The 17137-nt window shown below is 40.1% G+C and overlaps 1 protein-coding gene across 3 annotated transcripts in view; it reads left to right on the top strand.

Annotated features, from left to right (window-relative positions):
* Window positions 1-16485, top strand: part of LOC105455556 — a 21915-nt gene extending 5430 nt beyond the window's left edge. Inside the window, exons 4-18 of one of the 3 annotated variants that reach the window (XM_011698959.1) lie at window positions 1400-1797; window positions 1976-2320; window positions 2409-2481; window positions 2970-3378; window positions 3558-3650; window positions 4473-4833; window positions 5160-5366; window positions 5533-6087; window positions 6259-6558; window positions 7740-8034; window positions 8309-8578; window positions 12552-12964; window positions 13228-13413; window positions 13628-13974; window positions 14203-16485. In XM_011698959.1, coding sequence (XP_011697261.1) covers window positions 1400-1797; window positions 1976-2320; window positions 2409-2481; window positions 2970-3378; window positions 3558-3650; window positions 4473-4833; window positions 5160-5366; window positions 5533-6087; window positions 6259-6558; window positions 7740-8034; window positions 8309-8578; window positions 12552-12964; window positions 13228-13413; window positions 13628-13974; window positions 14203-14254 — 4304 coding nt within the window. In that variant the 3' untranslated portion in view covers window positions 14255-16485. Of the gene's footprint in view, window positions 1-1399; window positions 1798-1975; window positions 2321-2408; window positions 2554-2969; window positions 3379-3557; window positions 3651-4472; window positions 4834-5159; window positions 5367-5532; window positions 6088-6258; window positions 6559-7739; window positions 8035-8308; window positions 8579-12551; window positions 12965-13227; window positions 13414-13627; window positions 13975-14202 lie in introns of all 3 variants that reach the window. The other 2 variants (XM_011698958.1, XM_011698957.1) reach the window with 2 other exon arrangements.
* The last annotated feature ends 652 nt before the right edge of the window (window positions 16486-17137 follow it).

The raw sequence follows: 17137 nt of genomic DNA, 5'->3' as shown, positions 1-17137 counted from the left end.
TAGACTAAAGATAGTACATCGTGGTTTGCATTTGCAAAATATTAGTTATCTATAAAGTATATATTACGTATATTAAATATAAATTAGAAACCTATAAAAAAAAAGTGTCGCAACCTTTTAGTGAGCGAGTGTACACATACATATAAACTATTAATATAAATAATTTAAAGAAATAGGCTCTCTAGAATCAAACATGTTAAAGTAGAGGCCGAATGCGAGCCAACACGGATGATATAGTGTGTAATAATTTGTTACAATATCCCATCACACGCAGACTGCGCGCCGCATATTCGTCGATCTTGAAACACAGTTCATTACATGAGGCCGGAATAACTTAGCTGAGAGCAGCTGAGGTGATATTTTTCGCAATAAATTCTTTACAGATTCGGGAGGAAGGGGATCTTGTAGATGCGTATTTAGCATCAAAGAGATTGAATCGATCATCGATTTAACTTGTTACAAGTTATTCCGGCCTCATGTAATAAACTTGTAACTGTGTTTCAAGATCGACGAATATGCGGCGCGCAATTTGCGTGTAATGGGATATTGTAACAAATTATTACACACTATATCATCCGTGTTGGCTCGCATTCGGCTTCTACTTTAATATATTAATATAAAGTTAACTAATATAAAGTAAACTGTAACTAATATAGAATATCAATTATAAAATTACAAATAGAATTTCATATTGGTCCCGGTTGAAAATAAGTTATTAATTTATTAAGATTTAAACTCTTCCTTATTGCGCACGGTTGATTCACAATCCACATCGTCTCGCTATTTTGATCCCGAGCCAAGTATCATAGATTATGTGGGGAAAGTAGTTAGAATTATGTATTTACTCGCGGCCGGTTTGACGACGGCAAAGCTCGCTATAAGCTCGACTAACATGGATCAAAGAACTGTGATCTGATAAAATTTTTCAAAGCAAAATGAAAGAGCGAAGAATAAATACATTTGAATGCGATGCAGAATAAATTTCTATTATTGTTCCGGATTATCAAAGAATATCAAGTAAAATACACAGTGAAACTGTAACTAAATTTTATTTTAATAAGTTCTTTTGACAAATTTGAAGTTAATCTTGTCTTTATAAAATTTGCATGACAAATTCATTTACAGATCCTTAATTGATAAATTGACTTTAATAAGGCATTATTTTTACCCGGAAACATTATTTATTACTTTATTCAAATATTTAAAGTACTAAGTATCCATAATATTTAAAATTAATTAAAACTTTTTGTAAACTAATTAAAGCTTATTTAAAAGCTTCTCTCACAAGCTTGCTGTAATGAGTCGATAAACTTGTTTACAGCTTACAAATTTCAATTCGCCTAGTTTGTGGCCGAGAAAGAGAGAGAGAGAGAGATTTGTAGCAATTTATTTGTTCCAGAGAAACCACCCAAACGCGGTGCCATGAAGACTCAGGCGACGCAGACCGAGCTTCCGCCGATGTTCCGCGGTCGTATACTTCCGGTGACTCTCAGTCCCAGAACCATCCATCGTGTCAAGATGGTTTCGCAGGGTGCTCAAACGAACGGTGTTTTCAACGGTAGAAAATTGACCAAAAGTTACTCGGAAGCTGGACAATTAGGGACGCCTCTTGGTAGCCAGGGTGCGCCGGCGAAAGAAGAAAGTGAGCACGAGCCGCTTCACAGGACTCAAAGTGAAGAGCCACCGAGGTCACCTTTTCTTATTTCAACAACACCACCGCCAATTCCTTCTGTCACCACTGTCGTTGTTGAAGAGACCTTGCCAAATGGAGATATCGCGCTTGTTCCTATTGGCATTGTAAGTATTTTTACATAAACCTTTATATTTTACAAAGAGCTTTAATCTACTGAGCGTAGAAACATTTTTATATTTGACACAACGTCGATACAGTCAATCAATTATAAATACAATTTCATCAAATCGATAAAGAGTATAGTAAATCATTTAATAGTAAATTCTCTATTCTGTGTTTCAGTGTCATCAACATCATCGTAAATCTCTCGATATAGACGATCAGGAGATTTTTATAAATTTCAAACCGGCGCCGGTGTCGCCAGACGCTCGGGCGCTTCTCAGCCGGATCTCTGAGCCCACCCGTCGATTCCTTCCTCTCCAGAAGACCTTCTCCGATGGGGAAATCCGTGTCGAGAGACGCGAGCTCATTGGCGAAAGTAGCGAGCCGAGTTATCCTCACACGTGCAGAAGGAATCAGCAGGATCCTTGGGGCAGAACTGTCAGAGCACCCGTCCAATTTTCCTCGACACCCGAGGATCTGTCCTTATTACGAAGTCTCTCGCCTCCCGAGGATAATCACGAAGAGGTAAATATATTTCGAAATGTATTTTGTCGATCAAAATTTATCGCGATATATTAGATGAAATTTTTGTAAAATATCCACATCTTTTTAGGAGTTCCATGAAAATCTAATACGCCGCGGTCTCTTCCGGAAAAGAAGCGTATCCCTTGAGGATGGTGTACAAGGTTTGTCGTCAGACGACTTTATGCTTCCTAGGTCACTTCCGACCTCACCTACGTCGCCAACCGCAGCAGCAAGTGTGTATTATTATAATATTATTATTATTATTATATTATTATATAATAATATATTATAATATTATTATAATAATTACGACCATAATATATACAATTATTACAATACAGTCGAACCTCGATAACTCGAATCTCAAGGGAAGTGCTATAAAAATCGTCGAGTTATAGAGGTTTCGACTTATCGAGTAAAAGAGACTTATTGAGTAAAAGAGAGTTAACATATGTGAAACTTTGGCTTACGGAAGCTTTGTACGAGAGTTTATAATTTTCCGATTATAATGGCTATTAAAGGAAAAAATTCGAGCGATTTTCGAGTTATAGAGAGGTTTGAGTTATCGAGGTTCGACTCTACAATAATATTCCTCACGCTGCGTTAATGAAAAAATTCTTGTACGATACAACCAACCGATATCTTTCAGCAACGCGAAGAATCTCGCAAACCCCGAAGGACGATTCGTTGCCCACCTGCGCCTTACTACACACCGCGGTCTATCCGCCCACTTATAGTACCGGGACCGGCATCACCGGTGCCAACATCATCGGCCAGGTGACTTCACCGTTCGCCTCGAGTGACTCTTTAACGAATGACGTGACCAGGGACCACAGCGACGGAATATGGAACGAGTCGCAGGCGACGGTTCTCCAAGCTGACTCGTTAGCTCTCCTGACGCCATCCTCGAGGAGGCGACATCTCCTGCTTTTGCAACATCAGCAACGTTCCTCGATGGACACCGAGGCTCTGGACGTGGAAGACGAGCTGGAGCCTTGCCCGCCGAGTCCGAGAATACGTCTGGAACCGGCCACTCCGGTGCAACCTCTCACACCAAGGTAAGCGTACGATAATTCGTTTTAGGAGAATTCTACGGTAGAGAAAGAAATTAAATAAAAATTGAAATTGTTAATGCGGAGCAATAAATCTGATGCTCTTATTAAAAAGATATCAAAAGAGTATTTCAAATCGGCGCACTGTTGTATATTACTTTACTTATAGGAGGTACTTTTTACAGACGTTCTTACAGAATACAAGATCTGTTACCAGTACAGTTTCAACAAATTTACTACAATGATGTATCCACAGCACATTTTTATGCGTACGATATGTAAGGCTATAACACGTTCTGATCTGGTTTTATAGTAGTTCCCTAAATTTTAAATTTTAAACCATTTTTGATAAATCATCCTTAGAACATGCATCTCAAAATATTTAATTATTGTACATATTTAATTATTGTACATAAATTAGTAATATAACATAAATTTGAGTGGACATACATTCCTGTATGCAAGAAGTACAATTAAAATGATAGATAATAATTTCAATAATTGATATCACATTTACTATGATTATTCTTTCTACAAAAAGAATATTAGGTATTTTTAACAATTTCTCTATGGAATTATTTCTTACAATTTTTAAAAAATATTCTATATATTAAATATATAGAAATTGCAGGATAATGTTTGCTCAAAGTTCATTACCCTCTGAAACTTATAAATACATTATAAATAATATAATACAATGCATTATAATTTTTCAAGATTATAAATATAATTTTGTAAATATTCTTTTCCTTGGCTTTTTGCAATAATAATAATCAATCAATCTAACATTCAGTTACATTTCATATTTGTTTGTCGATATTTATTTGCGTAATAGAACATTGAAAAATACCATTACAAGTAATCTCCCAATATCGCAGCAAACATGTAACTAGGGACTTTGTAGCAACGCAGAGATTTCATCCTCACCTTCCCTTAAGAAATGTGTTATCGTCAATGTATATATTTTTGCCTTTGTAACGTCGCAATCAATGTACATACAAAGTTGATCCCATAACATTGAAGTTGATGCCCCCGCTTTTCACCCCTGATCCTTTCCTCCGCACATGATTTCGATTTAAAATTTACGTTTCTCTTCCCAGTATCGAATCGTCTATTTCTAACGGCCGACCGAGAAGTGGATTACGCCGCGCGAGTCCATGTCCGCCGTTGTCGCAGCCGCAGTCGCAGTCGTCGAGCGAGTTTGGTCTGAGCCTGGCGAGGACCGACTCGGGCGGACGCACAAACACCGACATCTCCGAGACCTCCGAGGATTACGTCACTGCCAATACTTCTACGGAAACTGGGACCACTACAGGCACGTCCGCCACGACCAGTTCCTGGTCGCGGCCACCGCAGACGTCCAGCGCCGCGGCGTCGGCGCCCGCTTCGACCACCGCGACCGCCGCGGAGGGCAGCTCCTTCGAAAGCGCGAGCTCGATTTACAGCCTGGCGAGGAGCGAGGTAAATGCTCGTCCAGTTACACTTCAATTATGCCTGCAGTTATTCCAGCGAGATGGATATTTAAATTGAACAATTTAGATGAATTTGCAAGATAATTGCTTTAATAACTGCACATTACGACTTAATTTCTTGCCATTTCTCGAGAAATTTAATTTTTTTATTAAAAACTAAATGAAAAATAAACTTAATTTTAAACTTATATTGCTGCTCTAAATTAAACTTTAATTTTTTTCAAGATAAAATTTGAAGTTTATCATACAGAAGAATTTTATCAAATTAGCAAAAGAGGTTCTAATTAAAATTGTATTTGCACTTTACCTCATCAGGCCGTTATCGAAGAACCGTGTAGTCCGCCGCCAATTTTAGAGGAAATTCCATTTGGATTAGAACTACCTCCACCGACAATGAGGTCTAGCAGCAGCAGTAGTTCAGGTAGCTACGATCTAAAAGACGCGATGGTGGATCCGAATAACGATTTAGAGCAAGTCGCTCCACGCAGCGGGCATACCTCAGAAACTGAATTAGATCGAGATGTAAGTTCGCGATATTATATAAACTTACAAAAATATTTAAATTTGTTAAAAAGTTTAAAGATATTTACCCAGTAAAATTTCCTCTAACTGATATAATAATACAATAAAGTATAAAATGAATATAAAATATTAAATATAAAATAAAATTTTTATTAATCACAAAAAGATTTATTGCTTCACTTCGAAGGAGGGTCATCGATCGTCGTCCGGAGGTTACGCCGAGTCGCCGCCTGACGTTCGTATGTGGAGCGAAGAGGAACGCCGTCGAAAGAAGAAAACCTTCAGCTTGGACTTCCTCGGCGCGACGTCGAGCAACGTCGAACTGGAGCACGCCGCGGAGCCGGCGTATCCGGAGAACGTCGAGGTCAGCCCGACGCCTAGCCATCGTCACCGGTCGCGCAGCAAGCCAACGTTAACTCGGAGTCCTCATCGAAATAACAAAAAACGGGACGCCGTGCAACAGCCGGCGCAGCAGCAACAGCAACAAACGCTCAGAAGTCCGCAGAAGGAGGAATGGAGGCTCGAGCAGACCGAGGACGGTCCGCACGCACTGACGTCCGACGATTCGAGCTGCAGTCATCATTACCACATGCACCATCATCACCATCATCACGCGCATCGGGAGGGTGCGGAGAGCGGGAGGGTGCATCGTCGGATCAGGGAGAGTCCGAGAAGAAAGACCACCGGTTATATTTCCACGAGAAGACGCAGCACGACAGAGGTAAGCATACGACGATCGTCAATACACTTGGTACCTCGTCATTTTTTTTATTAACAAAGAAAAAATTTGAATTAATTTGATTAAATTTTATTAACAAAGAAAAAATTCGAAACCCCTTTTCTTTCTTCTTCGCGCATCCTACATCTACATATGTACAATCGCGTTGTGCAGGATAAGAACGCGGCGATAACGGGCAGTTTACCGCGAAGGAAGTCCCGCGTCGCGGACGACATAGTTTGCTCCAGTCGCCTGAGTCCTGGCCGTTATCAGCGCAGTCCAGGGCATAACGGTCAGCGAGCGCTCGTCATAGATGCACAAAGCCCGGAGGCGAGACTGAAAGCCATGTCGGCGGAATCGTTGAGGTCCGCCAGCCCGGGCAGCGACAGTGTCTTTTACAGCGAGAGCGCCGATCAGGCCTGCATCTCCATCGCCGCTTTGGACGCCGCGCACTGTCACCATTGTGGCAGAGAGGTGATATATTACTTATGTGCATTATTCATTTTGTCTTTCACTTTAACCCTTTGCTCCGAGATGACCTCTTTGCGAGGACAATATTGTTTCGTCACGCGCTCTCTAAAAGAGAATACGTTCAATTTCGTGACGTTTAGGTTTTTCTAATTGTTTTTGATCAACGCGACATTGATAATGCATAAAAATAATTTTGAATTGTCTGACAGACAAGAGGAGATTTTAAGTGCAAAGAGTTAATAGGACATTTAATGACATTATACTGTACTTGCTTACTCGGAAGCTTTCTCTTGCAACAGTTTTGTAAAATAAAAACTAGAAGGAACGATATAAAGTGCATCTAATATTTCTGCAGCTTTATCGTAGTTTCAAATTAGAATACTTTATTGCGAGTAAAAGATATGCAAAGTATATTAAATTAATTTCTATATTAAATTTTGTTATTAAATTAATTTCTGTAATTTTCTAAATATTGACGAATCAAAGAAAATTATTTTCTTAGAATTTTAGCGCTCAGAATATCGTAGTAATCCTCTGAATAGTAATCTTTGCCCTTTTAAAGGTCTCATTTATTTTTTGTAGTCGTAGTACAAGTGACTTTTGCTTTTGCTTGATATGTTAATGAATTGTGTAAACGCGTAGCGCATTTAGAAGTAGCGTGTAGACTTATGCTCTTCCTTCAAAATTAATTTCAATATATTTTTCAATACATTATTTTTTACGAGTATTATTTCCAAAATAATAAGACATTATATTACAAGTAAAAATATTTCCGTTAAAGATAAAAATATCTTTGAAGCTTAAATAATATAATTTCTTTAAACAGTATAAGAAAAGTTTGCAGATATTTTAATTTTAATAATTATAAAAATATCGATTCATGCGCTATTTTTCTTCCACAATTTGTACATTAACCGAAATAGATTTTATAGCATATATAGATTTTTGAAAATTTTAAATATCTACTTAAAAAATTAAAGTAAACGAGAATATATATAACAATTTTAATATTATAAGTCACAAGCATCTATGCATCTCTATTTCAATACCGTAAATGCTCAATCGCACGAGGAACACAAGATTAAATACGAATGCAAAGTAGAACTTCTTTCTATCTATTTACCTGTCTGTCTATCTGCCTTCTTTCTCTATCGTGTATGCCCTCCTGTTGCTTCACTCCCGAGGTGTCGGAAGAGATCGTTCGACCACCGGCAGGTTTTGCGGACTCCCCAGAGGGACACAGAACAACTTCCAAGCACGTTACAGGACATCGGTTGTACAAGAAGTTCGACAAGCGGTACAGATCGGAAGATCGAGGAGACCGTAGGCATCGTCGCAGCAGCGCCGGTAGATCGGATATTCGAGCCAAATCGGAGGAAAGAGCCACCCATCAACCCGGAAGCAGAGGTTCAATCGACGACACGGGCAGGAGAAAGTTGCAAGCTCGAAGCACCGATGCCAGTTTGGAAATTCTTACAGGTAAATTCAAAAATATGTAAATAACAAAATTTTGTAAAGTTTGTAATTTTGGATTAATGGATGTATTAGAGATAAAAAAGTAAAATATTTAAAACAAATGATTTTATACATCACTCGAGGTTAATTTATATTTTATTTAATTATATTCTTTGCCTTAATATTGCTTTGAAATAATAAAAAATTCTAGACTTTTTTCTTTGTAAAACTATATGTAAATAAAGATGCGTCAAAAAGTAAACATGATATATAGGTATGCCATTTTTTTTAATGACAGGAAGAGAAGACGAGGATACTTACGTGGAACCGTACTTAAGTAGCGAATGGATTTATATCGGAGATCTCGAGGAGAGTCTCGTATGGAAAAGACCTGACAGCAGAGATGGTGACGACCTCGAGGAGAGCGTCCATAAGAAGCGACGGGATTCTCAAGAATCTACGGAGAGCGAAAAGAATTTTAAGAAGAGGTACGAGGTGGCCACGCATAGAATGGTACATCGAAAGAGCAGCGGTGAAATGTACAAGAGGATACAAACGAATCGTTTAAGTAAGTCGGATTAAATATAATTTTTTATCGCTTTTTTTGACATAAAGTTTTCATGTCGTACGTTTTATATCTTTTTATCATTCGTTATTTTACGATCGATTATTCGGCAAAAAATTGAAAATTTTCATTTGCGAGGAAGCTGCGGAGAATTTTATAAAAAATGCTAGCTCAAGTGTGAAAAACATTTGCAAGACATTTGAGAGAAATGATAATAAAAACTACAATCGTTTCATATATTTCGACGGTCAGTTTAAAAGCACATAAATCACATGAACTTTCCGAGATGTTAATCTTTTAAGCGTTAAATTCGTGAACACCTATTAGCACGATCGTTAATCACGGTTTTATCGGTTGTAGCTGTTCTATAATCGTTCGCGTCCAATGTTAGAAATTCTTAAGCCGCATTCCAAAATCTCTGCGCCGTGAGATCATTCGACGGATGACGTCCGACGCGGCACAAACGAGCCGCTTCAACGCCGCATCGCCGAGGAATGTTCTTAAACCGTCTCTGCGAAAGCATCCTGCGATATATCTGCCGTCGAGAGGAAGAGTTAAGATAGCGAGCTAACGGGGGCGAGGTGAAGCGTAAAAGAGACGCGGGAAAAGAAGTGGAGAGGAAGGAGAGAAGAAAAAAAGGAGGGTATCTCAGAAATGAGACGCGAGACAGAGGAGATACGTAAACAAATGGATTACGGTGTCAGAAAGTTAAATGAATAAAATTTATTTCAATAATCCGACGTAGTTTCTCCGAGGGCAATCAGAGAGATTACGGAAAGTAATGCAATTTAGATCAAATATCTCCTTGCAGAAATAAGGATTATAGTAAAGTTACATTCGCAGTATTATATGCATAACTGTGAGTGCAAAGTAAGCTGTCGTGAATATTTAAGAATATTTAAATTACGAAGAGGAAGAGCGATTTATTGATTGATTAAGTGTTTATTCGTGCTTTAGGACAAGCCCTCTAAGAACAAACAGAATTAATATAATATTCAGAATTAATACAATTCAAAGAAAAATCAGAAAAAGCAAAATAAAAAAGAGAAAAAAAATGAATTAGCATAATGTGCAAAGGAGACCGAAAATATACAAAATAAAAGAGAGAGAGAGAGAGAGATTAAGAGGTCGAGAAAAGAAGAGAAAAGAATTAGGTCATGACAACAAGCAGAAAAAAAAAGGCGCGGGTAAAGGAAGAAAGGTAGGTGCAGAGGGAGAGAGGCGTTTCTTCCCGATTCTTTAAATAAGCACCGCGTAATACTCCGTCGTCTAAATATAATCCACCCGAGCCAGCCGTCGAGCGGGACGTTAAGTCCGGCGCTCGTCCGCGGCGAAGAAGAAGGAAGACGAAGTTAGGGGGAGAAGTGATTTGTGTCCGCGCGCGAAGACGACGCGGAGAAGTGCAGCGGCCGCGGCGCTCGCGAACCGCGGGAGCGCGCTGGGGCCAGGGTATATGCCGAGGGGGATGAGGGGACCGGCGGGGAGGTGACTCGAAGAAGGAGCTTTTGGCTGGCAGTCAGTGGGTCAGGGCGCCGAGTCGCATTCCACGAGGCCGCTGGCTCGAGCCGTCGTCTTCGCGAATCCGCCGTTTTCTGTGTGTACATCCCGCGAGTTCATCCGCGACCGCGCGCGCGCACGCGAACGCGAGCGTGTACCTCCGCGTCTTCCGGTCGGAGGTGGCGGTTGTCTTCGATATCGATAAAGTCGTGGAGCGCGAGGGGAGAGCAGCCCGCGAGCGCGATAAATCTCTTCTGCTGCCTCGAATCTGCAGTTCCATTGACAACCGACGATGGTGTGCAACTCCGCGGGTTCCGAGTGCACGACGGAAGTGGACAAGGACGTGACATTGAAGCAAGCTCTGGAGGAACTGTTTAAGTCCATGCTCAGAGTCTGGTGTAGGGAGAGTCAAGCTCTGGCGAGATTTGGCGCGACAGGTAAACGGGTAAAGTTTTATTTTCGCGGATAGAAAAAAATATTTTGGGGAAAAAGTAATAAAAATGCCAATCGGGATCGATCGGTTATGATGAATGACCCTTGCGTCAGTTGCCTGATGGCGTTTCGAGTTTCCTCATCGTTAAACTTGTCAAAATTGAAATTGTGCAATATACAAATCATATTGAGATTCACTAGATTGATATATTACGATCGATAATATTTATTCTAAGAAATGTTTATATACAATAAATAAAACAATGTGCAAATAAGATATGCAGAAAAATACAAAAATCTTCAATTTGAATTAAACCACGTATGTGAAAACACAAATAAATTTGAGAGCGCCTTCTACGGTCACGGCTGGATCTTGGTGCCTAATAAATTCTATATGAATTTTTAAATTCATTATTTAGCCTTTTTAAAAAAAAATCTTTCTTCAACTGTTTCACAGAGATTAACTTTTTCGTCTCGCGACATTTAATTATAATTATGACGCTCCCTAGAGAGTCTTATTATTACAACTACTCGGAGACTGCGGAGATAATTTGTATTTATGGCTTAATTTCTATTCATGAAACGCTGTCTGGCGCCAAATTAACGACGACACAAATATCTGTGGCCCAAAGGTGTGTGCTATATCTCGATACAAAAGTTGCAAGGTGTAACCACTGACGACAAGTCGAACGTCGGCCAAGAATCGCCGAGGCATTCAGGTTTGGATGTCTCAATCACCTGCCATTATCAAGTATGCGCTTGTGTAGTACAGCTCGCATATATCGTAAGACGATCTAATTCATTGATGAAACGTGGCATTTACTGACATTCACGGCTGTGGCATTATTGGTGTCCCGACAGTTTTTCTAATCGGGCTTAAACGGATCAAAGCATTCATAGACGGACGTACGGTGAACCTAGGGGATATAAATGGGGGAAGGGGGTATTACGCACTATCACTTTACCGACTCTCTCTCTCTCTCTCTCTCTCTCTCTCTCTCTCTCTCTCTCTCTCTCTCTCTATGTATATCCGCTATACCCGGCAGTGCTTATGATGCCGTACATGATAAACTTCGCGCGCACGATCAAGTTGCGCTTTTTCCAGCGTCTTTCACGTTCATGATCAAAGCGAGGACTAAAATGGATAAAGCCTGCAGTGGCGCAAAAATAAAAGCGGCACACGATGGTGGCACGATGACGGCGGAGACTCCGGAGTCACCTCGTTGTATCACTATATACGAAGGAAAAGGTCTGGGCTCTAAATATGCTCGATTACATTTGTAGCGCACCACGCGCTGACGCGGCGCGCACCCCTCGCGTCGCCTCTTTTTGCGTGGAACGTCTACCGGTCTACCGTCGCGTGCCATCGCCGATGCATTTTTTTTTTCTTCCGCTTCGGCCCTCTCTCTGATCTAGAGCGACCGATTTGCCTGCCCGATTGTGCTCGCGTGGACATAATCGTGTCGCACTATTCTCGCGGTACGTCACTCGATATCACGTGTAGCGTGTGGTTGTGTAAAGCGCGGGGATTAACGATTTAAACCACTTCACGTACGATTCCCTTTGTTCGCGTATATTAAATGCGTCTCGTCTAAATATAATCCGTCCAGTGGGCTCGGATATGTTGCATATTAAATCCTATTAAGAGGGATTACAGCGAATTAATCTTTTGTTTCAACCTACAAAATCATGATAAAGAAAATGTATGTTTTCTTCCATAAGCATAAATAAGAATTAATCAGATTTTCCTCTTTAATTTCAAATGTTAATAAATTAATTATACAATTATTATTGGTTGGTGAAAATCTGTAAATTTAAAGGTACATTTTGAAATATTCGTTTACATATTTTTATAAATATAACAAAAAGGTATAGAATATATGTATACATATGTATAATATATGTATATGTATATGTATATTAGTTCAAATTTTTTGAATGTAAAATTTTTTGAAAATATAAAAGAAGTAACTTCTGCCGATTGCAAAGAATTCAGTTGTCGAATCATTTATTTAAAAAACTGTTGCTATATGTTTCATACTTGCAGAAAGCGACAAGAGGGTAGTTGTGAAACGCGAAGCTGGCGGCGAGTTTGGATTCCGCATTCATAGCTCGAAGCCGGTGGTGGTTTCCGCGATCGAGCCAGACACGCCCGCGGAGAATTCCGGCCTGGAGATTGGCGACATCATCATGTCGGTGTGCGGCATGAACGTTCTGGACTTTACGCACTCGGAGATCGTGAAACTGGCGCACACCGGCCCGGATGTTCTGGAATTAGAAGTCGCGAGAACGTGCAACGTGCTGGCGCCGCGTCTTGCTGAAAAGAAGGAGAGCACTGAAGAGGCACCACTCTGCTCGGGGTACTTGTGGAGGAAATCCACGTCGAGCATGGAAAAGTGGGTTCGACGATGGTTCGCTCTACGCCGCGATAACTGCCTGTATTGCTATAAGACTGACTCGGTAAGCGAGATTTATCAGTTCTAACTCTGAAAAGTACAAGCAAGTAGGCAATGTCTGCGAATATCTACGCGAAGAATCTCTTTTATTTATGGAATCACAATAAAAGGAAGGCATTTAATAAAAAATAAAATAAGTGTATTTTTTTATCTAGAAGCGAAAAAATAGGATTAATGTAATTTTGAAAATTCGAAGTGGAAATCGCGGAGGATTAATTTTCGCGAGTCGAGAGTCAATTTCTGCTTAAAGTGTACTTGTCGTAACAGGATTCGCAACCGGTGGGAGCGGTGATGCTCCTCAAGTACGATGTGGAGCAGACGCCTGAATTGAGAGTGCACGGTTTTGCGATAAAGAAAAAGGGTGCTCCAACGTTACGGCTGGCGGCCGATACCGAGGAAGCGGCAAATCGATGGATTACGGTTATACGCGAAGCTGTTGAGAGGAACAATCAGGTAATGCAAAGTGAATCGCCCTACGCGCGAGCTATTTAATTTCTTTTTAACTATTTATTTAAAATAAACACTATATACTTAAATATAGTTTTATAAAGTGTTTACAGATATGCGATGCCCGCGTTTGAACATTCTTTTATAAACTTGTTTATTTTTTCTCACTTCTTTTAGCCAAAACTTTTTTTAAAAAATGAATATTCGATGTCTACTTTAGATTGACACTTGGTTGGACTCTTCGCTAAAAATGAGAGAGATGGCTGCATGGACTATTCCGAGGCCAGATTGTTTCGGGTATTTGTACAAACAGCAGGATCACGCGCGGAAAACGTGCTCGCCCACCGGCTGGTCCAAACGATATTGCGTGCTGAAGGACGCCGCGCTATATTTCTACGATGACGCCAACGCCGAGAAAGCGTTTGGCGTGGCGTGTCTGCACGGCTTCAGGGTGTGCAGCGCACCGCGGACTTCCGGCGGCAGGAAGCATGCTTTTGATTTGCAACCACCGGATCCCACGCAGAGGAGCTATGTCTTCGCTAGCGACTCAGAGATGGATAAGAAACGGTAAATAAGCGGATGTTGATCATTTTCATTTCTATAATTCCGATATCTAATAAACGCGACACGTTTATTTATTTCTTTGCGTATAACAAAATGTGTGTGCAAATATATTTTTTTTCGTAAAATTGTAAAATATAATTGATTAAAATTCTTTATATATATATATACATATATATATATTTTTTTCATATCACTACATCTACCACAAATAATTTCTTACTATTGTTTCAGGTGGGTAGCCGCCCTCGAATATTCGATTGATCGATGGATAAAAATAGGTTGATGCGACATAATCCGCCCTACGACGAATCCAACGAGTCGCAGTAGCGAAGATCGTCCAAGGAAATCCTCGTCCGTATCCGTTTCCGGTTCCTAACACGTTGTGGATTATCCGCGACGATCGCCGTTGTTACCTCGACGATCACCACGCACACACACGCTCGTGGATGTTTGCCAAGATTCTTTCATTTCAACAACATTATTACGTATCTCATCGTCATGATCATCATTGTAACTGCTGATTAACAGTGACGTTACGTTAAATTGTTCAAATAAAAGTTAACGCTAAAACAAAATAAGTGTAACTTGTGTTCCATTTAGTGCGATTGCCGTCGTTCACCGTGTCATCGGAATTGTTTATCAGCAGTAATGCAATTCCATCGAAGACCGTTTAAGTAGAAAGATCGATATAATCTTGATGAGTTCAATGCCAATGGTGGAAAAGAAATATACTAGATATTTTATGTCGGATATATTTGCGTTCCTTTGTCACGAATGAACACGGAGACCTCCGTGTTTCTGCACGAAATCGGAACTCATCAAAATTATCATATGATTCGAATTTCAGGAATTCAAATTTTTAGATCACATCGCACGTCAAGCTTTCCCATTGATCTCCTGTCCATTGCACATCCCATTATCAGTACAATACTTTAATTTTTTGAATATTTGAATTTTAATCAAAACGCGGTAGTAAAATAATGAATGTTAACGAAACGAAATCTTTGAAAGAATTTTAAATATTATATTCTAATATAATCGATTCGCGGAGCGATCTCTCTCGAATATATCTCACAAGAAAAACGAAGACTCTCCGAGGGTTGTTGTCGCTGAAATTCTATACGCACATAAAGATAACTTTACGAGGAGAGTATCTTTCGAGAAACGGGCGACAGAGCTCGTCGGATCGATTAACGGCGAAAAAAAAGCGAGGTAATACGTTTTCGCCAGCCGCGTAAGACGCGTACGTGCATGCGTAGCGGTAGTTACGCGTACGCGGCATACCATTGTGCATAATGGAATTGCCATTAACTATATATACATATATCGCTATTCTTACCAACGCCAATATTTATAACAAACGAAAAAAAAAAAAACACGGGGCTCGCCCTCGCGAAAACGAGAGGAACGAAAGGATCGCGTGTGTGCGGGCGTGTCCCGATTGTGTGTGAACACGGGCAATTATCTGTGCGATAGAAACAGAAAATCGAAGATATTGCGCGATACCTGTCGAAAATCGCGCGCGTATTCTCGCGTGTATAGGTAGTAGGAAAGTGTGCGAGGAGACCGGCGTGTATACATTTTAACGAGAAGATAACCCTACGCTGGCACATCAGGTTCAGACCGATCCTGTTCGCTCTTACCGGTGTATACTGGGTGTCTCTGAATTATCGGCACGCATTTTATGGATAGAGATCAGATTAATAAAAGATTATTGTTATATTCAGTTATATATATATTTTGCAATGACATGAAAATATCGAGAAAATTTTATCTATTTTGAATAAGTCTTATTTTGAAGGAATTTTGAACAAAAATTGAACCAAAATAGAAATGTTAATTTTATTTCATGTTAGAAATTTGGAAATATGCGAAATAATCTCTTAATCTTTTTTAAAAAGTCGACTGCAAATTTAATCGAATCATTAAAACATGTGCCGACGATTTAGGGACATTAACATTTAAAATCGTAACATTTTTAAAAAACTTCTCATTTTTTAACTTTCTTCGAAATAACATAGTACACATACAAAATTATACGAACCCGGTTCCTTTTTTAAACATGTTTTTATTAGCGTGTATTGTGTTTTATTCGTGTATTGACGAAGAAAAATATTGAAAAGAAGTTAACGTAAAATGGCAGCGGGATGACGGTGCGGGATTCTCAATGTGTCAATTCCGCGTGTGCGAGAAAGGGAACGGTAGACGTAGGTTTAAGCGGGCGGGACGGAGCGCGCGCTATCGTCGCGACGGTGTGGCGCTGAATTTAATAGCGTCTTCGATGAGCGCGACCGCCGCAAACACGAAGAGGCAGCGAAGAGAAAAACAGGAAGAAGATCCAGGCGCGAGGAACAAGGCACACCGTCGTTACGGAGTACATTGTTTCACGGTCGGCGGCGTCGACCGGGGTGTGTTAGAGACCGACACGTTCAAAATGAAAGCTTGTATAAATCGAAAGGGGAGCCTGGTCAACCGCTCAAAATTTCAGATAATAAAATGGAAAATTTAATACAATTTGAGATGCGTACGTCATTCGTTCAATCTTTTTGAGTCTCCTTCCTCACGTATCAATCGACTTAAAAAAAAAATGTCGTGTATGTAGTAAGATAAAAATTTGTGTAACTTTGATATTTCAGATTAATTTATATAATTATATAATTTATATAACATTTGACATTTTTAATGTATTTGACATATTTTAATGTTATTCAATTATTCATTTTAGATAGATCTTCGTTCAATGATCAAATGATCAAAAAAATTATATTATTTCGAGATCGATTGTTAATTAAAAGATGTGACGAAACAGCAACAAACAGTTTCAGTGACACTGAAACGATTCCGTTTCGTCGTCGCCACGAAGCCCGCCGTGGCGAGAGTCATCATCGGGAGTTATGATTAAGACCCGACGTGGCGGCGCACGATCGAAGGGCACGATCGATCGAATGCATATATCCGCGCGGCGAGTCGGACGGTAACCGCTGAACGAATAGCTGAAAAGCCGAGATCTCAATTACGATGATCGCAATGAAATATCGCGAGCGAGATTTTTAAGAGCGGGTGCGGCGTGGCGCGGCGCGGCGATGCGCGCAAGATAAATTTGGGCCCCCTTGCTTGGGGCGCGTTGCGCGCTTCGTCCGTGGCTGGACCGGTGGTATCCGTTTGA

This window comes from Wasmannia auropunctata, unplaced genomic scaffold, assembly GCF_000956235.1.
Source record: "Wasmannia auropunctata unplaced genomic scaffold, wasmannia.A_1.0 LD335898.1, whole genome shotgun sequence".
In the NCBI taxonomy this organism is placed as follows: Eukaryota; Metazoa; Arthropoda; class Insecta; order Hymenoptera; family Formicidae; genus Wasmannia; species Wasmannia auropunctata.
Note: the sequence above shows the minus strand (reverse complement) of the source record. Positions and strands in the feature narration are given on the sequence as shown.